This window comes from Podarcis melisellensis (assembly GCF_964234715.1).
Source record: "Podarcis melisellensis genome assembly, chromosome: 13".
NCBI classification, from domain to species: Eukaryota; Metazoa; Chordata; class Lepidosauria; order Squamata; family Lacertidae; genus Podarcis; species Podarcis melisellensis.
In genome coordinates this window covers 13,812,853-13,836,039 of record NC_138545.1, presented here as the reverse complement: position 1 = coordinate 13,836,039, position 23,187 = coordinate 13,812,853, and the positions used below count along the sequence as shown (strand labels likewise).

General features: G+C 41.4%; 2 protein-coding genes across 2 annotated transcripts; both read right to left on the bottom strand.

Annotated features, from left to right (window-relative positions):
- Window positions 1-1,029: 1,029 nt before the first annotated feature.
- LOC309354497 (vomeronasal type-2 receptor 26-like) lies at window positions 1,030-12,140 on the bottom strand. The gene is made up of 5 exons (XM_081884667.1): window positions 11,716-12,140; window positions 8,680-11,040; window positions 7,704-7,931; window positions 3,166-3,292; window positions 1,030-2,683 (listed from the first exon to the last, which is right to left on the bottom strand). Exons 2-5 carry the CDS (start codon window positions 9,610-9,612, stop codon window positions 1,782-1,784), a joined length of 2,190 nt encoding a protein of 729 aa, XP_081740793.1. The 5' UTR covers window positions 9,613-11,040; window positions 11,716-12,140; the 3' UTR covers window positions 1,030-1,781.
- Window positions 12,141-14,362: 2,222 nt separating this feature from the next.
- On the bottom strand, window positions 14,363-22,567 carry LOC309354499 (vomeronasal type-2 receptor 26-like). Its single transcript, XM_081884669.1, has 4 exons — window positions 21,654-22,567; window positions 20,678-20,905; window positions 17,790-17,916; window positions 14,363-15,324 (listed from the first exon to the last, which is right to left on the bottom strand). The coding sequence occupies exons 1-4, from the start codon at window positions 22,488-22,490 to the stop codon at window positions 14,423-14,425; spliced, it is 2,094 nt and encodes a 697-aa protein (XP_081740795.1). The 5' UTR covers window positions 22,491-22,567; the 3' UTR covers window positions 14,363-14,422.
- Window positions 22,568-23,187: the final 620 nt, after the last annotated feature.

Sequence of the window (23,187 nt, the reverse complement as noted above, 5' to 3'; positions counted from 1 at the left end):
TTATTATTTTTCAAAACCCCAAGTGAATTTGACATTCAAAATGTGACTCTATATCGCAGTCCAACCACTTTAAATCTGCCAGCCTCATCAAAAATGGAAGAGAAATAAAAATAGCTTGTTTAGCTCCCATGCTGCATGTATTTATAATTTACTCATGCTATCCCATAGGGACACAGGATGGCCATGTGAAGACAATCATTAGAAATACATATATAAACACAAGATCAAATGGGGGCTACTTAATGAATTGGTAGAACAACTGAAGCTCCTATAATTTAGCCCACTGGCTATATCCAGTGGAAGTCCAACACCAAGGACTAGGTTAGCTGTGAATAACATCATTTTATAATATGGGTTTTAAAAATTCCAACTTACATATGGTCATCTGAAAATTCCTGAGATGGGTGTTTTTCAAAGGATAGGGTATCTGAAAACATGTAGATCTGAGAAATAATGCCAGCAATGATGAGATCTCCTGACTGATAATATTTGTGAAGAATAGGGACAGGCTCTCTGACAGAACACAGAGGAAGAGGAAGAAGCTTGCACAAGCTCTGTATCGGCAGTAATATCACCTGCAATAAAAACCCTACCATCTTGCAAGGGATTATTTATTTTTGGCACAAATTTAACTATTTTGCCATTGCTATTCAAATGATCCTGAATAGCAAAGCCTAAATTGAATGGTCATTACATCAGATGATGCAAAGCCAGAATAGTACAATATATAAAAAAGGGTGACCACAATGATGATTATCTGTGTTTCTATATAACCAGCTCTGAATAGTTCATAGTTATTAACAAGACCTTCCTTATTAATAGTCTTAATTTTAGCATTTTGCATGTGGCCAGAATAAGTCCTGAGGGTGTGGGAAGGATGCTATTAGGAATAATGGGATAATTACAGGCGAGGTAATCACTTGATATGGGTTGTCGAGTCTCTGCAATATGACTAAAGAAAACATGTTTATTGCTTTTCAGCCAAATTCTACTCGGAGGCATCCTGAACGGGAGACCAAGAGAGTGTTGGTTAATGATATGGTGCTCTAAAAAAAAGCTGCTTCACAAAGGGAAGACCAATAAATTTTCAGATGGGGTGAGTGATGTAGAGAAATGGCCCAAACACCACATAATAGCCCCAAAGATAAACAAACAGAGCATCAGGTCAGCTAAATATCCATTATTTAAATTACTTTTGAAACTCTGATAAATTACAAGTGGTGTTATCTGTCTGCTAATGGAAAATTTCACTTGGAATGTGACCTGACAGCTGGCATAAGAAGACACCATTTTTAGCAAAATAAAACAAAAAGCCTTTTTTATTGTTTCCAGGTAAGAAAGATTATAAACAGGGAAGGGTGTTTTGATTGTTAAGAATTTTCATTTTATATTACTTTTAACTCTTGGTCCTTTTTGTGGAAGTGCTGGCTGCAAAGTGAAACCGAAATCTGTGGAAAACTGTGGACTTACATGTGGTTTTGGGGCAAGATGCTGATTCTTCTTCTGATAAGTCTCTTAACTTTGCCAGGATTCCTAGGAACTGACAGCATCTTGGTTCCACAACACATAAAAAATGGCTTTTTCAGAACAACAGAGGTTAATCACCTATTCACTCTTTTCTTCCGAGTGAATTCAATAGTCAATATTTATGACTAACTATCATGAATCACCAGGTCTAGAAAAAAATATATAAGGTAGCTGCTGAACACGTCTTTGCAAATATTCTATTGTACACACAGAGAAAAGTACAAAAATGCAGAAAGGACAGGTTTCTCAAGTCTTTAAATTTTCTTCCTTATTAGCTGTTCCCTGTTGTTCAGCTCAGGCCTCAGAATTATTATGTAACATTTGGGGGAAAAGATGCAGCCCAGCAGCCCAATACCGGAGGCTAAGATAGAAAAGATCTCCACTGCCACCATATATTTTCCCTTGGTGCTCAGGTAGGAAGGAATAAAGGAGAGCCAAACACTGCAGAAGACCAACATGCTGAAAGTGATAAACTTGGCTTCATTGAAACTGTCTGGTAACTTTCTGGCGAGGAAAGCCACAGCAAAACTTACAATTGCCAGGCAGCTCATGTACATGAGGACACAGTAAAACATGGCCACAGACCCCTCATTACATTCTAGTATGATTTCTTCTGTCATTGAGTTCATGTCCACATCTGGATATGGGGGAGAGGTTGCCAGCCACACAGTACATATGCCTGCTTGAACAATGGAGCAGGAAAGGAGAATGGAGTGGCCAAGTCCTTTCCCCACCCATTTCCTCATCCTGGATTCTGGTTTTGTAGCCATGAAGGCCAAAACCACCGTGAAGGTTTTTGCCAGGACACAAGAAACAGCAGTTGAGAAGATGATGCCAAAAGCTGTTTGCCGGAGGAGGCACGTCACCTTGTCAGGTCGGCCAATGAATAGCAAAGCACAAAGGAAACAGAGCAGGAGAGAGATGAGGAGAGTGTAGGTGAGGTTTCGGTTGTTTGCAATGACAATGGGTGTATCGTGGTGTTTTATAAATGTACCTAGTACCAGAGCTGTGATCAGGGAAAGGGAAAGAGAGCAGCAGGCTAAACTGATGCCCAAAGATTCTTCATAAGACAAGAAGCTTATATCCTTGGGTAGACATGCATCCCGGTTCTTACTCGGATAGTCTTTGTCTGGGCATTTATCACAGTCATTCATATCTGGAAAAAATAAGGAAATGACCTTGAGCTCTTATCACCTTGTTGGTTCCGATGTTGACTTTCTGTCTGAGAAGAAAAGAGCTCTGCTCAAATTAAAACACATTTTGAATACTGTCTAATGTGCTGCAATGTGGTATTTTTGAATTTAATTGGTTCAGAGCTATGTGGTGCCACAGCCAGAGCCAATGACAACTGAATGTTTATTCTCACTAGTCTGGGTGCAGGCTGTGTAAGTCAGAAGAAGTGGCAAGGCCCCCTCTGGATATGATTTGAACCACATACCACCCAACTACTCTCAATGCATGGTCATTCTCATTTGATTAGCATATTTAGACTATCTGAAGGGCAATGATTACAAAGAGGCAGGATCACACACACAGTAGATGATCTCCTTTTTTGAAACTTAAACTCAGCCTTCCTTACAGCACCATTCAATCCTAAGTACTGAGTCTGGATCTATTGAATCTATTTATTTCTCTTACCCTCCTGGTTTGCAATCTTCCCCTCTGGACATGGGATGCAATTGTAGCAGCAAGGGGGCTCTCCCTCCTTCACTTTCTTGCTGGATCCTGGAAGACAGCTCTCTGTACAGACAGAAAGAGGCTGAATCTAATCCATAAATGAAAGAGCAGAAGGGTCAGCAAGGGACTAATGACTTTGGAATCCTTTATGTTTTCAGAACCCTCTCTATGTTAGTAAACTGACACAGAATTTCAGTAGTATGTAATGGCCATACAGAGAGCAATTGCTTTTTTCATATTCGTAGTAGTAGTAATGTTTGAAATTATGCGATATTCCCTCAATATTGTTCTGGGATGGCAAGTTAAGATTCGTGAGTTAGCCAAGATGGCAAAAATGCCTGCAGCTATCAGGGGCTGCTCCAATCAAAAATTCTATACAGAATGGGAATGCATAGGGGAATATGAAGAAATATGGTGTTAAAGCAGAACTTTTAATAGGCAATTGTTAAGCGTCTAAGGACAAAAGAAGTAATTATAATTTAACAGTTTTCAAGTTACTCTATTTTATCAAAGAAACTAGAAAATATATATATTATGATGGGAAGATCTCACACAGGTGAAGGGAAGCAGTGGGATGAAGGGGAGGGTTAGGTTGAATTTGGGAAATAAAATAATATATGGGACAGCAAAGGATATAATAGATTCTTATAGAATAGTAATACATTGTAACCAGAATAGAAGTTTAAAGGGCGAAGTATAGGTATTTTTAGTATTTTCATCATTGTAATTGTTATTACTATTTCTTATTGGTAGAAGGCAATGTGAATTTAGACTTCTTTGTTTTGCTGTCTGTATAATTTTTTTTCTTTTTTAAGGCAATAAAAATGAAAAAAAAATTGTTCTGGGATGTGCAGTGCCCCATCTGTTCTTCAAAGATTGCCCTTTCCATTAAAGTACACTTTGAAGTTACTCTAGTTTCCCTGTTAATTTTGTTATAATTCTTACTTTTGAGTATGCTGTCCACGAGGTAGACAAGGTTGGGGATAATAATAATAATAATAATAATAATAATAATAATAATAATAATAATAATAATAATAATAATTTTTGAGCAACACAATCTTTGCAAATTCCAATACAAAAATATTCTGGACAAATTCGTGAATTGGAATCAAGCTATCCAAAACCTAGGACACTCCTTGGCAAGCTACAACACAATTCTCTCTTTTTTAAAAATATTTTTTATTGATTTTCATCAAGAAAAATACATATCGCACCACATTACAACTTTAATGAATTTTCTCATTTTTGGACTTCCTTCAGCCTCTCTGACAATCATCCGAATTAAACTTTTTAGTTACACATTTCCTAAATTTGCTATTGCCTTTTGACATACCCTTCCACATCTGTTTTTCTTTTTTTGCAATACTTCTTAGGTTTTTACAGAGCTTCTTTAAATGCCACTAACGTTATTTCATTATCACTTATACATTCCCAATACTCCGTTAACTTTCCCCAGTCCTCGATAAACTTTTGATCTCGTAGATATCTGATCTTCCCTGTCAGTTTATCAAGTTCTGCATAGTCCATCAGCTTCATTCTCCACTCCTCCAATGTTGGTACTTGTTCCTGTTTCCATTTCTGGGCCAGTAGTATTTTTGCCGCTGTTACTGCATATTGGAAAAGTTTACAATCTTTTCTATTTATTTCATTTCCTATAATTCCTAAGAGAAAGGCCTCTGGTTTCTTAACAAATGTATATTTCAACATTTTTTTCAGTTCATTATATATCAATTCCCAGAAGCTCTTCACTTTCTTACATTCCCACCACATATGATAAAAAGTACCATCCTTTTCTTTACATTTCCAACATTTCTTGCATGTTTTATACATTTTTGCAAGTTTTACCGGTGTAATATACAATCTGTAAATCATTTTCATAACATTTTCCTTTAATTCAGTACATGCAGTAAATTTAATATTTTCGTTCCATAGTTCGATCCAATCATTAAATTGTATATTATATCCAAAATCTCTGGCCCATTGTATCATAACAGATTTAACTTCTTCATCCTTTGTATGCCATTCCAGCAATATCTTATACATTTTAGATAACATTTTATATTCATTATTTATTATTTCTATTTGAAATTTTGAATCTTTCTCTACAAATCCATATTCCTTAAGGTCCTTTTTAAACATTTCATTTATTTGAAAGTAATGCAACCATATACATACTCTTTTACTTCTTCATAGGGTTTCATTTTCCATTTCCCCCCTTCCTTAACAATCAAATTTCCATATGTAATCCAATTCCTTCTCATATTGATTTTTTTAACACTCATAACCTCTAATGGAGACAACCAGTGCGGAGTTTTTGGTTCAAGTAGGCTTTTATACCTATCCCATATTTATATCAACGATCTTCAGAAAATGTGGTTCTCAAAACCTTTGTGGATTTTCTTCTTTTCAGACCATAAATATGCGTGCCACCCAAATCTATTGTCAAATCCTTCTATATCTAACAACTCTGTATTTTCTAATTTTACCCATTCCTTTAACCAACAGAGACATGAAGCTTCATAATATAATTTCAGGTCTGGCAGGGCGCAGCCTCCTCTTTCTTTAGCATCTGTTAATAACTTAAATTGAATTCTTGGCTTCTTACCCTGCCAGATATACCTTGAAATTACTCTTTGCCATTCTTTAAAAGTCACAGTCCCTTTGATTATTGGAATTGTCTGAAACAAAAATAACGATTTTGGCAGTACGCTCATCTTTATCGTTGATATCCTTCCATACAGCAATAACTTCATTCGTCCCCACACCTCCAGATCTTTCTTTATTCCATTCCACACTGGTATATAATTATTCTGATACAAATCAATATTCTTAGGGGTTATCCAAATATTTCACCTTCTTCACCACTTCTATACCTATTTGTTGTTGCATTGTTCCTATCGTATCTTGATCCATGTTCTTAGCAATTATTTTAGTCTTTTTGTTATTCAATATAAATCCTGCCACTTGACCAAATGTTTTTAACACTTTCCAAAAGTTCTTCCACCGTTAAAATCAGATCATTGGCAAAGGCTTTAACCTTATATTCATTCCGGCCCCTGCTACAACACAATTCTCAGTATGTTAAGAACAAAATATACCTGTCAGGTGGCAGAGGAACCAACTCCCACTGCAGGTCTCCAGGAATGGATAAGAAAAGGAAAAGGAAAAGTCCCTACCATCTACTTATTCAATATTTACAGAGAGAGGCTTGGGAATGCAGCCTCTTGGGATAATGGCATTGTCCTCAGTAAATCTCCAGCCACTTCTCTCCCACATCCTCCTTTGTCAACAGCATCCCGACTATGGTTGCCGCTTAGGGCTATCTGTCTTCAAGCCCTTTGCTCTCATACTTTTAAGGCTTGCCGGGATCTGGGAGATGATGGGTCTGGAATGCTTTCTAGTGATTAAGTGTCAGCCAGCGGCTCCAGCTCTGCCTCCTCCTCTTCCCCCAATATTTCCCAACTCCCCCCCATCTTCCTCTGAGCTGTGACCTCCATTAAACCTCTGTTGTAATTCTAAACTGTCTTCTTCTCTGGAAGGGTCAGGCTGGGCAAGTGGTCTCCACCATTCCTCCTCTACCCAGCCCCTATTTTAAAACTAATATTGAGGTCACTCCTTTTTAAAGATTGATGCTTGCATTTCTAATGGTCTCTTGCTCTTCACACCTTTCTTCTCATGTCCCACCTTCACTCATGTCTCCTCCTTTCATCTCTTTCACGAGCACCCTGAGAAGTTGTGTGTTCTCCTGCACCTGCTGCTGTCTGTTCTCAGTTTCTTCCTCTGGTATTATTATGCCTCCTTTCCCCACCTTTCTAGCAAGAAAGACCATGTCCTGGGGCCTATCAATTTGTGCCTCATCCTTCACTGTGTCAGAAATCAGTATTTAATAAGTGTAAAGAAATCCCAATTGCTTTGGTTTATTTACAATAGTTTTCTTCTTTTCTACTTAGGATTCTAGTTGAAGTCCCCCAACGGAAAAAATAATCCATTTGATTAGTCCAACATAACACTTGTCTGCATTGTTTGATATATTGTTGCTTCAAGGTCACAATGATCGTGAAGAAATCCACTTTGTAGCATCGTGGTCTCTGAGCATGTATCCCCTCTTGTGCTGGGGAAATGTACCCAGAGGCTCCATTTGACTGAAAGAAAACTGCCCTCCTGTCTCCAGGACCTTTCATAGAAAAACTGATATTTGATCTGGACCTAATGACCCACATTCAGATGAAGGATTGCGTGATGCAAAACCCACATTTGCATGGATGCAGCTTGTAGTGTGGTCTGTGAATGGTTGGGATCAGGCTGAGGCAACCTAGCTTTTGTTATTTTCGTCTGTAGTAAAAGGGTTCTTCTGTTTTGTAACCTCCTTAATAAAATATTGGTCTTCTAGCAGGGACCTTTTGGCTCTTAATTTGGTACCTGGATGCTTTGGTCAGACACCAAATTGCTTATTCAATACTGAATCTCTTTTCAATTAGCAAACAATGAAACCCTACCTGGTTAAACCAACTGTGCCATGTGATGGCATCTTCATCAAGGAGTAATGATTGGTCTGAAGGAGCCTGTGGATCTATCCTCCCAACTCTCACTCGGTGCAAACTTTGGTTGGCGAATATAATCCAATTGACAATATCCAAGCTAGATGCTGCCTCACCATTCTGGTTGATGAAGACCACATCTCCCGCAGTATTGTTAAATGAGATGCTTCTCATAAAGTGATGGAGCTAGATTGAAAACAGAAAAGACTGGGGTTTGGAAAAGACATCAGTCTAATGCAGGGAGGAGTATTTTTTCCCTTTGAGCAGAACCTACAGCAAATGGTCAGTGACAGCAACTGTCAGTGGATTCAGGCCCAAGCATGGAGAGAGTCACCCAGTTTTCTTTCACACGTATGCCTCTCTCTGAAAGTTCCTTACAACCCGTCTCTCTCTGAATGCCCGCAAGTTAAATATGTGTGAGTAGAGAGGTTTCTCTCTCTCTCTTACTCCTCACTGTCACTGAACATCTTGGAAGACACAGCAGTGGTGTGCGAACACGTGCTCTAAGGGAGGATTTGGTTGTTATGGGATAGAGGGAATGCTGAACATCTCTCAACCATTACCACAGCTTCCTATATATGAATGCAGTGGCACTTCACTGGGCTGTAATGCTTCCCTCATACAAATGCTTTCTCTTCAAACACAAGGCAGTACCTGCTCAAGGATGAACACGACCATCATTTCCCTTTCCTATAGAGCCTGCTGTCAATTGCAAGCAGCACAATATGTGGGGAATCATCTAGGATACCATCATGTACCTGCCACCTCCTACTCTGTCTGTAGAATAATAAATTCAGTTCTTTGTTCTTCTTCCTAACACACCCGCTCAAATGTTTGAACTCTGAGAGGAAAGAACAAGTCGATAGGCTTTTGGGAACCCAAAAAGTGTCAGGAAGGAAGAGGACTTTCACAGTTGAGGATGTTCAGCCTTTACCTGCCAAATCTGTTGATTCAGATTCTTCCCTCTCTCTTTGTATGGCATTCTTCTATGTCTGAATCTGGAAGTGGACATGGCATGTAAGGCATGGGCCATGGCGTAGACAGCACTGTGGATGCTATAACTGTGACCTGTCATGCTCATTTCAAAAAGTGATCCGGGAAGGCTCTCCAGCTTCTCTTCTCCGGTGCAAATATTCCCCTCCACCTTGTCTGAAGTGATATCTGGGAATACACATTCAAAGGCCTGTTGCCAGAAGTCCCTGATAAAACCGTCCCCATCTGTCCTGGAAGGATTTCTGTGCACAACATACTGATGAAATCCTGGTGGGTTTCTGAAGTGAATTTCAAAGGATATAGCACCATTGAATATTCCTGCATCCCAGTACCTTTGAAAGACAAATGAAGCAAACTCAACCTGGGCTGTTATTATCCATACTTTACTTTTTACTTTCTTTGTCGTGTCAGCATTTTCTGAAAAGTATGAAAGCAACCTAAAAGTTGTCATGGAATAAGATTCTCCAGAGGCAACCACTACTTTAGCATTGCTGCTAAAAATTTTCTCGTTTATTGTTGCCCCCTGACGTAGCATGTCAGCAACTTCAGAAATAAAACTAAAACTGGGGATTCTTTCTAGGAATGCAAAACAGACACCACTCTTGGTAAACATTGGGGAAATAGTTTGCACAAATCTTTCTCCATTGTCATTGTCTGTTGCAATAATTCCAATCCACGTCCACCTGAAATGCAGAAGCAAAGAGAGAATTCCCTCATACTGAAGGGCTTCTGTAGCTGCCATCTGGTAGAAGGGAAGCCCTGGGCTTTTATCATTCATCACTGGAGCAGAGCCATAAATAAGCTGAAGAGGGAATGGAGGAAGAGAAGAGACAAAGTAATATTTGCAGAGTTCTTTCAAACTATTAAAATACATTATGTGGTGAATCCTGTTAGATATGCCTTTTGCCACGCACCAGGTGTTGCATTCCTTTCTCACTTATACTAAAGACACACATGCAGATGGTCTGGAAATTGTGATCATCTCCTATTCCTGCTTGTTACACATTTGTTATGTTGACCAGACAGGGGCATTGTTCTTATATTATCTTATATTTTTTAACTTACACATACTTGCAAAATTTGGCAGGGTCTTGTACGATGGATGAAACTGATTGGAGGGACACATAATGCCCTAAACAGAGGATTGCCTAACACTGCGTAAGACATTATTTACTGTAGCCATGTCAGAATTGCAACTTGGGTCACATACACATTCCTTCTCTGGAACTTCTTTCGTATTCATGATGCACATACCCCAAGACACAGCAGAACTGCCATTTCTCCCTCTTCTTTTCAAGACTTCTCAGACATCATTTATGAACATTTATTTCACTTTGAAACCAGCTGCTCAGTACTATTACTGTTTTCCTGCATAACTGGATTATATCTGCAATTTGTCATACCTTCAGAGTGTGTTTAATTTGAAAGTGCTTTCCCCCTAAACATACACATATCGTGTGTGGAGCCATGGCTGGTGAGGGAGAAGCCCACTCTCCCACCAATTGCCTTTGGGATGTCCTTAATATGTGTTACAGGTAGGTAGCCGTGCTGTTCTACCATAGTCGAAACAAAATTAAAAAATGCCTTCCAGTAGCACCTTAGAGACCAACTAAGTTTGTTATTGGTATGAGCTTTTGTGTGCATATACACTTCTTCAGATACTTAATGTGTGTGTAAGAGATTGGGTGTGTGACATATTTTTTTCTGGTATTGCAGCCTTTCTTTCCCCTACTTCAGGTAATTTTATTTTATTTTAATTCTGTACCACCTTTACATTCCAAAGAACTGATTCTGCTCCAATTTCATCCCAACTCAGAACTGGTAATACACCCTGAAGAGGTGCTGTGAAAGTGTGCATGCACATGAAAGCTCATACCAAGAACAAACTTAGTTGGTCTCTAAGGTGCTAGTGGACAATTTTTTTATTTTATATATTTCTACTGCATCAGAGCAACACGGCTACCTACCTAAAACTCAAGCTAACAGAGGTATATTACATAGGTGTCCTACCTGCGGAATCTTATAGATATCCAAAACGGTTGCCACATAAAAGGAGATTTCAGAATCAAGTCCCCCAATGACCCCTGCCAGATTATTTTCAACATCACATATATAGTTAGGAACAAATTTCTCCACCCTGGATAAAAGCAGCAGTGTGGCGAGATATGTGCTCCTTGCATTGTTATAGCTGTCATATAAGTGGAAGCCCAAGGTGATATTGGGTAAGATGTGAGGGTCTTCATTGATCTCCTTGACTGCAAATGCCAAGGCCACGATGTGCTGGTAAACCTTAGGCACCACCCTAGAATGAGAGTTGCAAACAGTTTCAGAAGGAACATATACCGGTATATCGTTTTACGTATCAACAAAGTAGTTAATCATATAGACTTCAGTGGAGTTAACTCCCTGTCTATTCCATTGATGAACAGTTCCTATAATTAGGAAGTTCTTCCTGATGTTTAGACAGAATCTCCTCTCTTGCAACTTGAATCCATTGCTTTGGGTCCTTCCCTCTGGAGCAAGAGAAAACAAGCTTGCTCCATCTTCCTGGTGACAGCCCTTGAGATAATTGAAAATGGCTATCCTACATCCACTCAGTCTTCTATTTTCATAGCTAAACATGCTCAACCCCCTCAACTTGACTTCCAGACCCTTGACCATATGTGTCATCCTCCTCTGCACATGTTGCAGCTTGTCAGTTTCCTCCTTAAATAGTGCTGTACACAACTGAGCACAGTACTCCAGGTGTGGTCTGAGCATGGCAGAATAGAGCTGCTCTATTACTTCTTTTGATTGGGGCACTATACTTCTGTGGATGCAGACTCCTTGATCATTTTCAAGTGTGCTACTGGCAAGCCGATGTTCCCTATCGTAGATTTGTGTAGCAGGTAATTTCTGCCAAAGTGCAGAACCTGACATTTGCCCCTACTGAAATTCATTTTGTAATTCACAAAATTCTATGTTTCATAATATATACTGTCATTATTCTGAGGCTGCATCTGTAGGTTTGATCATTCCTGTTCTGTAATAAATGAGTGGCTTAGTTCTTACACAAGTTCTTCAGGCAGCGCTGGTGGGGGTTCCTCAGTGAATGTTGCTGCAGACGAGATGAAGCCACTATGGAAAACAATGCCACCAATGAGGAAGTCTCCTGGCTGATGATACATGTGAAGTGGACGGTGTGGACTTTGGAGCTTACATTTTGCTATTTGAGCCTGACATACAATGTAAGAAATCAGTTCCAGCAACAAGAACATTAAAACCTCCATTCTGAACACAAAGGCAACTGTTTGTTCTATGCAGAAACTACATTTTCTCTTTTCTGAGTTAAAATTGTCTTGTTTAAATGGTAGTTTATTTTCCCAAAATGACGCAATCTGGGAGTATCCAAAACCAGACTCAAATTATAGCCCTGTTAATTATCAAGCGGGAATGTAGTTATTCACCCAATGCTAAGAATTCCCTCTGGAATTGCTGAAGAAAATGTTTTTGTCACCTATTCAGAAGTGTTATTTTTATTACCCTTTCATTAGATAATAAAAGACCAGTGGTGTATTGATGAAGTTAGAAGTTAGAAGCTCATTAAAGAAGACTTTGTAACCAATTGGGTTTCCAAAATATGTAGTCCGCATCTTGGAATTGGGGTCCCTTCCAGCTCTATGAGTCTAGGTTACATGAACCACTGCTTCCCTTAATAACAGTACGGTGTAAGAGGAAAGTCCAGGGAGAAGAGCTACATGGTCTGCTCTATGAGCTATGGGGCACTGTTTTCTTGGGTTGTGGCAAAATGAATATAAGGAGATTTAGTCCATCTATTATATGCCACATCAAATACACTTGGTCATGCTTTATTTCTTTCTTATTGTAAGCTGTCCCCTGCTGTTTAACTCTGGCCTCACCAAAATGATATAACATTTGGGGAAGAAGATACAGCCTAGTAACCCAAAACTAGAGGCCACAATAGCAGCCACCATGTACTCTCCCTTGGTACTCAGGTAGGAAGGAACAAAGGACAGCCACACACTGCAAAAGACCAACCTGCTGAATGTGATGAACTTGGCTTCATTAAAACTTTCTGGTAACTTCCTAGATAGGAAAGCCACAGTGAAACTGACCATGGCCAGCATTCGCATGAAGCCTAGGGCACAGTAGAACATAGTAACTTATCCTTCGTTACATTCCAGTACAATTTCTTTAGTCATTGAGTGCTTGTCTAAATCAGGGAGTGGGGGAGCAACTATCAGCAAGGCATTACAAATCATCATTTGAATGAGGAAACTGAAAAGAACAATGGAGAAGGCCACATGTTTCCCCACCCATCTCTTCATTCTGGAGCCTGGCTTGGTAGCCATGAAAGCTAGAACCACTATAGTTGTTTTTGCTAAGATGCAAGACACTGCTACTGAGAAGATCACTGCAAAAGCAGTTTGTCGAAGGAGGCAGGTTATTTTTGTGGGCTCGCCAATGAAAAGCAAAGGACAAAGGAAGGAGAGAACGAGGGCTAGTAGGAGAGCGTAGGGTCCGATTGTTGGCTTTGACTATGGGAGTTTCTTTGTGCTTGATGAAGATCCTAATTACCAAAGTTGTGGTGAAGGTCAATAAAAGAGCAAAAGTGACCAAACTGATTCCCAGAAGCTCATTGTAAGTCAGGAAGCTTATTTCTTTTGGAAGACATGTATCCTGGCCAGTGTTTGGATACTGATCTTCTGGACATTGAAAACAATCATCCATGTCTGAAATTAAATATTAAAAATAAAGATAAAATGGTTTTTAAGTATGGCTTTCTGTTCCTGAATGAGAGTATTAAACTGAAATATCAAAAGTTGATCTTACAGTAAGAATAGTAGGAATTTCAACCTCTTGCATAATCTGAGCTCAATGGCATCAAGAGCCTGCACGGGTTCCAAGCAAATCCAGAAAAATAAACAAATTGAAACCATCCTGCTAGCGGCTGAAGGTGTCAGAGGCCTCTGTGTCTATTCATTTCTTTGTTTGGGGTTGGAGCTTGCACAATATTTTTGTTTCAGCTGATCCAAACTACTGATATTCATATCTCCTATGAATTTAATTGATATTCTGTTCAACCCCCAAGTTACCTCATGTGAAGTATGTGGAAGACAGCCCTGGATCATTTGACCCTTTTATTATTTCTTTAAGGTTACCAGATTTTTTCCAGATTAATCCAGAGCCAGTGTGGTGTGGTGGTTAAGAGCGGTAGTCACGTAATCTGGGGAACCGAGTTCGCGTCTCCGCTCCTCCACATGCAGCTGCTGGGTGACCTTGGGCTAGTCACACTTCTCTGAAGTCTCTCAGCCCCACTCACCTCACAGAGTGTTTGTTGTGGGGGAGGAAGGGAAAGGAGAATGTTAGCCGCTTTGAGACTCCTGAAGGGGAGTGAAAGGCGGGATATCAAATCCAAACTCTTCTTCTTCTTCTTCTTTTCAACTTCAATGGATTTTGTATGGGGACTGATTTGTAAATCCGGGGACTGTCCCCGGGAAACGAGGACATCTGGTAACCTTATCTATTTTCCCTCCTATAAAAAACTACACAAGACTAAATATCATGAATCACCAGCTCTAGAAAAAATTATATAAGGTAGCTGCTGAAAACATCTTTGCAAATATTCTTTTGTACACACAGAGAAAAGCACAAAATGCAGAAAGGACAGGTTTCTTAAGTCTTTAATTTTTCTTCCTTATTAGCTGTTCCCTGTTGTTCAGCTCAGGCCTCAGAATGATTATGTAACATTTGGGGGAAAAGATGCAAACCAGCAACCCAACACCGGAGGCTAAGATGGAGAAGACCTCCACTGCCACCATATATTTTCCCTTGGTGCTCAGGTAGGAAGGAATAAAGGACAGCCAAACACTGCAGAAGACCAACATGCTAAAAGTGATAAACTTGGCTTCGTTGAAACTGTCTGGTAACTTCCTGGCGAGGAAAGCCACAGCAAAACTTACAGTGGCCAGGCAACTCATGTAGATGAGGACACAGAAAAACATTGCCACAGACCCTTCATTACATTCTAGTATAATTTCTTCAGTCATTGAGTGCATGTCCACATCTGGGTATGGGGGAGAGGTTGCCAGCCACACAGTACATATGCCTGCTTGAACAATGGAGCAGGAAAGGAGAATGGAGTGGCCTAGTCCTTTCCCCACCCATTTCCTCATCCTGGATTCTGGTTTTGTAGCCATGAAGGCCAAAACCACCGTGAAGGTTTTTGCCAGGACACAAGAAACAGCAGTTGAGAAGATGATGCCAAAAGCTGTTTGCCGGAGGAGGCACGTGACCTTCTCAGGTCGGCCAATGAAGAGCAATGCACACAGGAAACAGAGCAGGAGAGAGATGAGGAGAGCATAGGTGAGGTTTCGGTTGTTTGCAATGACAATGGGTGTGTCGTGGTGTTTTATAAATGTACCTAGTACCAGAGCTGTGATCAGGGAAAGGAAAAGAGAGAAGCAGGCTAAACTGATGCCCAAAGGTTCTTCATAGGACAAGAAGCTGATATCCTTGGGTAGACATGCATCCTGGTTCTTGCTTGGATATTCTTTGGCTGGACATTTATTACAGTCATTCATATCTGGGAAAAATAAGGAAATGACCTTTAGCTCATATCACCTTGTTGGGTCCAATGTTGACTTTCTGCCTCAGAAGAAAAGAGCTCTGCTCATATCAAAACACATGTTGAATACTGCCTGATACTCTGTAATGTGGTATTGTTGAAGAGCTATGTGGTCAGCCAGAGCCACTGACATCTGAATGTTTATTCACACTAGCCTGGGTGCAGCCTGCGCAAGTCAGAAGGAGTTCATAGCTGTCAACTTACAGATTTGAAAATAAGAGTCCAGCAGCCTCGAAAATAAGGGATCACCAGTCAAAATAAGGGATCAACAATTACTAGGATAAAATACATATTTTGTTTCATGCAAATGGCTTTAGATACCTATTAGGTCCATAAATTACCATATAGCATATATTCAACACAAAAAACAGCAACAATTTGTTGTTGCCAAAGGACAGCTGGACATAGAAAGGGCCCCATTACCTTCTGTAACTTAGGGCTCCATCAAACCTGAATCCAGCCCTGGAAGGGGGCCAGTGTCCCTAGGAGTTGCCTATGTTAGAAGGGAAAAGGCCAACTGAACTTAGAATCATAGAATCTGCAGCGTTGGGAAGTGACCTCAAGGGCCACCTACTCCAACTCAGGAGTGAAACTAGCCTTTTTTCACCTGGGGCAAAGACCCAGTTTGGCACCCCACCCCCCATGTCTTACTTTTAAAAGAGCCCTGTTTAGGGAAGTTTTTAATGTTTAATGCTGTATTGTGTTTTTAATATTCGGTTGCAAGCCACCCAGAGTGGCTGGGGAAACCCAGCCAGATGAGCAGGGTATAAATTATTATTATTATTATTATTATTATTATTATTATTATTATTATTCACATTTGTGTGCCTGCACACACACAGGCTGGGAACCTCAATGGTACCCTTCTGGAGGCTTCAACTTGGAAGCTGCAATCCTATACCCATTTACATGGAAGTAGGCTTTATTGAGCTTATTGGGTCTTTCTGCCAAATAAATCTTAACTATGATGGACTTGAGGGACGCAGGTGGCGCTGTGGGTTAAAGCCTCAGCGCCTAGGACTTGCCGATCAAAAGGTCGGCGGTTCGAATCCCTGCGGCGGGGTGCGCTCCCGCTGCTCGGTCCCAGCGCCTGCCAACCTAGCAGTTTGAAAGCACCTCTGGGTGCAAGTAGATAAATAGGGACCGCTTACCAGCGGGAAGGCAAGCAAACTGTTTCTACAACGGAAAATGTTTTGGGGTTTTTTTGCTTGTTTTTCAGAGGTATGCTATAGCTCAGGGGCTCAGCAGCTGCCTAACCCTAAATCAAGTAAATAAATACAAATATTTAACTAAAAGAAATTGTAGAAAGATTTTGACAGATTTGTCTGAGCACTGAGGATCAAAAGGAAGTAATTTTGAACAACTGTTGCTGAGGCATTTCATTCTGAATTTGCACAGGATGATGGCAGGTGGGTGTCCTGCCCCCTCCCCAAATCCTCGCTATGCCCCTGCTGTATGTTGCTGCTTAAGAAGCAGCAAGTCCCCAAGCGAGGGTTGAGTCCTGATGTCAGGTATGGGAGACACTTGGCTTAGGAAAGAAGGCACCTGTGCGGGAGGCGCGCCCATTCATCCATGCCGCACACAGCCCTTTGGACCGGTCTACTATGGCTTCTGCACGGCCTGGCCAGGCGCTTGTTGCTTCACCTCGCGAGCTCTGACAGCGGAGGCAGTTCTCCAATGGAGCCGAAGAAGGGAGGGCCTAACCAAACATGGCGGGGGTGGGCAGCCGCCCTACCCTTCAAGTGGGCTGAGGCGGAAGTGGACAGCTTTCCCAGCCGTGCTTCGCCTCAGCAGGGACCGGCAGAGGTTTGTGCTCGCATGGATGACAGCGAGCTGGTGGAAAATGCTGCGCTTAGCTGCCGGGCTCTTGGTGGGCTGGCACAGCCCTTTGGGGCCCAAGCAGTTGTGGCGCCAGCCTCGCTCCTTCTCCTCTGAGCCGGCGCCCGGAGCGGAGGCCAACAACCTCTTCTGGATAATTCAGGAGAGTCAAGCTGAGATGAGCAACGCAGGCAAGCAACACAGCTGGAGCCTCCCTCCTCCCTGGCTGGCAGGGAGGGAGAGGAGCTGCTTCCCTTGAAACCCAGGAAATTTAAGGGACATTATCAATCTGGGACAGCAGCGGGACACGGCACTGGGATAAGGGAGATTCCCGCCAAATAAGGGACGGTTGACAGCTATGAAGGAGTGGCAAGGCCCTCTCTAGATATGATTTGAAGCACATACCACCCAACTACTCTCAATGCATAGTCATGCTCATTTGATTAGCATATTTAGACTATCTGAAGGGCTATGATTACAAAGAGGTAGGATCACACACACAGCAGATCATCTCCTCTTTTGAAACTTAAACTCAGCCTTCCTTACAGGACCATTCAATCCCAAGTACTGAGTCTGGATCTATTGAATCTATTTATTTCTCTTACCCTCCTGGTTTGCAATCTTCCCCTCTGAACATGGGATGCAATTGTAGCAGCAAGGTGGTTGTCCCTCCTTCACTTTCTTGCTGGATCCTGGAAGACAGCTCTCAGTACAGACAGAAAGCGGCTGAATCTAATCCATAAATGAAAGAGCAGAAGGTTCATCAAGAGACTAATGACTCTGGAATCCTTTATGTTTCGGGGCCTTTCCCTATGTTACTAAACTGGCACAGAATTTCAGTAATATGTAATGGCCATACAGAGAGCAACTACTTTTTTCATATTCGTAGTAGTAGTAATATTTGGAGTTATGTGATATTCCCTTAATATTGTTCTGGGATGTGCAGTATCCCATTTGTTCTGCAAAGATTGCCCTGTCCATTAAAGTACACTTTGAAGTCACTTTAATTTCCTTGGCAATTTTGTTATAATTCCTACTTTTGAGTATAATTTCAGGTCTGGCAGGGTGAAGCCTCCTCTTTCTTTAGCATCTGTTAATAACTTAAATTGAATACTTGGCTTCTTACCCTGCCAGATATACCTTGAAATTACTCACAGTCCCTTTGATTATTGGAATTGTCTCAAACAAAAATAAGGATTTTGGCAGTACGCTCATCTTTATTGTTGAGATCCTTCCCCACAGCGATAACTTCATTCGTCCCCACACCTCCAGATCTTTCTTTATTCCATTCCACACTGGTATATAATTATTCTGATACAAATCAATATTCTTAGGAGTTATCCAAATACCCAAATATTTCACCTTCTTCACCACTTCTATACCTATTTGTTGTTGCATTGTTCCTATCGTATCTTGATCCATGTTCTTAGCAATTATTTTAGTCTTTTTCTTATTCAATATAAATCCTGCCACTTCACCAAATATTTCCACCTCTATAAGTATGTTTTTAACACTTTCCAAAGGTTCTTCCACCGTTAAAACCAGATCATCGGCATATTCATTCCGGCCTACTGCGACCCCTGCTACAACACAATTCTCAGCATGTTAAGAACAAAATATACCTGTCAGGTAGCAGAGGAACCAACTCCCACTGCAGGTTGCCAGGAATGGATAAGAAAAGGAAAAGTCCCTACCATCTACTTGTTATTCAATATTTACAGAGAGAGGCTTGGGAATGCAGCCTCTTGGGATAATGGCGTTGTCCTCAGTAAATCTCCAGCCACTTCTCTCCCACATCCTCCTTTGTCAACAGCACCCCGACTATGGTTGCCGCTTAGGGCCATCTGTCTTCAAGCCCTTTGCTCTCATACTTTTAAGGCTTGCCGGGATCTGGGAGATGGTGGGTCTGGAATGCTTTCTAGTGATAAAGTGTCAGCCAGCGGCTCCAGCTCTTCCTCCTCCTCTTCCCCCAATATTTCCCAACTCCACCCCCCATCTTCCTTTGAGCTGTGACCTCCATTAAACCCCTGTTGTAATTCTTGTCAGGGAACTGCCATCGGAGCCAAGAGTGGAGGTGAGGCTCCCTAGCGATGCAGGAGAAGGGCCCAGCCGGGACAGAGGGAACACTTCATCGGAGGAAGGAGATCAGCGTGACACCAGGAAGAAAAGAGAGCCGGAAGGGACGTCGGAGAGATGGCTCCAAGACTCTTCCACAGAGACCAGTGGGGAGAGCCCAGGACCTCCGCTGGCCACACCCACTCTGCGCAGAAAACTTCCACGCAGGGAGGCTAGGCGGAGACTTGGTGTCAAACAGCTTTTATGTTGGAAGAAATTCAGGAAACGCCCACTGACGGATTCTGCCAGTGACTGACACAGCCACAGAGAAAGGGCTGTTCAGCCAGGGAAAAGTTTAGCCAGGGAAGATTGCCAAAAGCAGCGGCCACTTACGCACTAGCAACCCCAATTCCCTTTACAATTCTGAACTGTCTTCTTCTTCTCTGGAAGGGTCAGGCTGGGGAAGTGGTCACCACCATTCCTCCTCTACCCAGCCCCTGATTTTAAAACTTATTTTGAGGTCACTCCTTTTTAAAGATTGATGCTTGCATTCCTAATGGTCTCTTGCTCTTCACACCTTTCTTCTCATGTCCCTCCTTCACTCATGTCTCCTCCTTTCATCTCTTTCACGAGCACCCTGAGAAGTTGTGTGTTCTCCTGCACCTGCTGCTGTCTGTTCTCAGTTTCTTCCTCTGGTATTATTATGCCTCCTTTCCCCACCTTTCTAGCAAGAAAGACAATGTCCTGGGGCCTATCAATTCATACCTCATCCTTCACTCTGTCAGAAATCAGTATTTAATAAGTGTAAAGAAATCCAAAATGCTTTGGTTTATTTTACAATAGTTTTCTTCTTTTCTACTTAGGATTCTAGTTGAAGTCCCCCAGTGGAAAAAATAATCCATTTAATTAGTCCAACTTAACACTTGTATGCATTGTTTGATATATTGTTGCTTCAAGGTCACAATGATCGTGAAGAAATCCACTTTGTAGCTTCATGGTCTCTGAGCATGTATCCCCTCTTGTGCTGGGGAAATGTACCCAGAGGCTCCATTTGACTGAAAGAAAACCTGCCCTCCTGTCTCCAGGCCGTTTCAAACAAAAACTAATATTTGATCTGGACCTAATGACCCACATTCAGATGAAGGATTGCGTGATGCAAAACCCACATTTGCATGGATGCAGCTAGTAGTGTGGTCTGTGAATGGTTGGGATCAGGCTGAGGCAACCTAGCTTTTGTTATTTTCGTCTGTAGTAAAAGGGTTCTTCTGTTTTGTAACCTCCTTAATAAAATATTGGTCTTCTAGCAGGGACCTTTTGGCTCTTAATTTGGTACCTGGATGCTTTGGTTATACACCACTCATCAATTTACAACTCAAAAGATAATGATTGCTTATTCAATACTGAATCTCTTTTCAATTAGCAAACAATGAAACCCTACCTGGTTAAACCAACTGTGCCATGTGATGGCATCTTCATCAAGGAGTAATGATAGGTCTGGAGGAGCCTGTGGATCTATCCTCCCAACTCTCACTCGGTGCAAACTTTGGTTGGAGAATATAATCCAATTGACAATATCCAAGCTAGATGCTGCCTCTCCATTCTGGTTGATGAAGACCACATCTCCCACAGTATTGTTAAATGAGATGCTTCTCATAAAGTGATGGAGCTAGATTGAAAACAGAAAAGACAGGGGTTTGGAAAAGACATCAGTCTAATGCAGGGAGGAGTATTTTTTCCCTTTGAGCAGAACCTACAGCAAATGGTCAGTGACAGCAACTGTCAGTGGATTCAGGCCCAAGCATGGAGAGAGTCAACCAGTTTTCTTTCACACGTATGCCTCTCTCTGAAAGTTCCTTACAACCCGTCTCTCTCTGAATGCCCGCAAGTTAAATATGTGTGAGTAGAGAGGTTTCTCTCTCTCTCTTACTCCTCACTGTCACTGAACATCTTGGAAGACACAGCAGTGGTGTGCGAACACGTGTTCTAAGGAAGGATTTGGTTGATATGGGATAGAGGGAATGCTGAACATCTCTCAACCATTACCACAGCTTCCTATATATGAATGCAGTGGCACTTCACTGGGCTGTAATGCTTCCCTCATACAAATGCTTTCTCTTCAAACACAAGGCAGTACCTGCTCAAGGATGAACACGACCATCATTTCCCTTTCCTATAGAGCCTGCTGTCAATTGCAAGCAGCACAATATGTGGGGAATCATCTAGGATACCATCATGTACCTGCCACCTCCTACTATGTCTGTAGAATAATAAATTCAGTTCTTTGTTCTTCTTCCTAACACACCCGCTCAAATGTTTGAACTCTGAGAGGAAAGAACAAGTCGATAGGCTTTTGGGAACCCAAAAAGTGTCAGGAAGGAAGAGGACTTTCACAGTTGAGGATGTTCAGCCTTTACCTGCCAAATCTGTTGATTCAGATTCTTCCCTCTCTCTCTGTATGTCATTCTTCTATGTCTGAATCTGGAAGTGGACATGGCATGTAAGGCATGGGCCATGACGTAGACAGCACTGTGGATGCTATAACTGTGGCCTGTCATGCTCATTTCAAAAAGTGATCCGGGAAGGCTCTCCAGCTTCTCTTCTCCGGTGCAAATATTCCCCTCCACCTTGTCTGAAGTGATATCTGGGAATACACATTCAAAGGCCTGTTGCCAGAAGTCCCTGATAAAACCGTCCCCATCTGTCCTGGAAGGATTTCTGTGCACAACATACTGATGAAATCCTGGTGGGTTTCTGAAGTGAATTTCAAAGGATATAGCACCATTGAATATTCCTGCATCCCAGTACCTTTGAAAGACAAATGAAGCAAACTCAACCTGGGCTGTTGTTATCCATACTTTACTTTTTACTTTCTTTGTCATGTCATCATTTTCTGATAGGTATGAAAGCAACCTAAAAGTTGTCATGGAGTAAGATTCTCCAGAGGCAACCACTACTTTAGCATTGCTGCTAAAAATTTTCTCGTTTATTGTTGCCCCCTGACGTAGCATGTCAGCAACTTCAGAAATAAAACTAAAACTGGGGATTCTTTCTAGGAATGCAAAGCAGACACCACTCTTGGTAAACATTGGGGAAATAGTTTGCACAAATCTTTCTCCATTGTCATTGTCTGTAGCAATAATTCCAATCCACGTCCACCTGAAATGCAGAAGCAAAGAGAGAATTCCCTCATACTGAAGGGCTTCTGTAGCTGCCATCTGGTAGAAGGGAAGCCCTGGGCTTTTATCATTCATCACTGGAGCAGAGCCATAAATGAGCTGAAGAGGGAATGGAGGAAGAGAAGAGACAAAGTAATATTTGCAGAGTTCTTTCAAACATTATGTGGTGAATCCTGTTAGTCAGACATGCCCTTTGCCACCCACCAGGGGTTGCATTCCTTTCTCACTTATACCAAAGACACACATGGAGATGGTCTGGAAATTGTGATCATCTCCTATTCCTGCTTGTTACACATTTGTTATGTTGACCAGGCAGGGGCATTGTTCTTGTATTATCTTATATTTTTTTAACTTACGCATACTTGCAAAATTTGGCAGGGTCTTGTACGATGGATGAAACTGATTGGAGGGACACATAATGCCCTAAACAGAGGATTGCCTAACACTGCGTAAGACATTATTTACTGTAGCCATGTCAGAATTGCAACTTGGGTCGCATACACATTCCTTCTCTGGAACTTCTTTCGTATTCATGATGCACATACCCCAAGACACAGCAGAACTGCCATTTCTCCCTCTTCTTTTTTTTTCAAGACTTCTCAGACATCATTTATGAACATTTATTTCACTTTGAAACCAGCTGCTCAGTGCTATTACTGTTTTCCTGCATAACTGGATTATATCTGCAATTTGTCATACCTTCAGAGTGTGTTTAATTTGAAAGTGCTTTCCCCCTAAACATACACATATCGTGTGTGGAGCCATGGCTGGT

Coding starts and splice junctions, on each gene's coding strand:
- LOC309354497 (XM_081884667.1), bottom strand. CDS start 9,612: ATGTATTTTAATAGTTTGAAAGAACTCTGCAAATATTACTTTGTCTCT. Junction 7,932..8,679: donor TGAATCAACAGATTTGGCAG/GTAAAGGCTGAA, acceptor TTTTCAATCTAG/CTCCATCACTTTATGAGAAG. Junction 2,684..3,165: donor GAAGATTGCAAACCAGGAGG/GTAAGAGAAATA, acceptor TATTTTTTCCAG/ATATGAATGACTGTGATAAA.
- LOC309354499 (XM_081884669.1), bottom strand. CDS start 22,490: ATGAATGATAAAAGCCCAGGGCTTCCCTTCTACCAGATGGCAGCTACA. Junction 20,906..21,653: donor TGAATCAACAGATTTGGCAG/GTAAAGGCTGAA, acceptor TTTTCAATCTAG/CTCCATCACTTTATGAGAAG. Junction 17,917..20,677: donor GGCACAGTTGGTTTAACCAG/GTAGGGTTTCAT, acceptor TTTATGGATTAG/ATTCAGCCGCTTTCTGTCTG.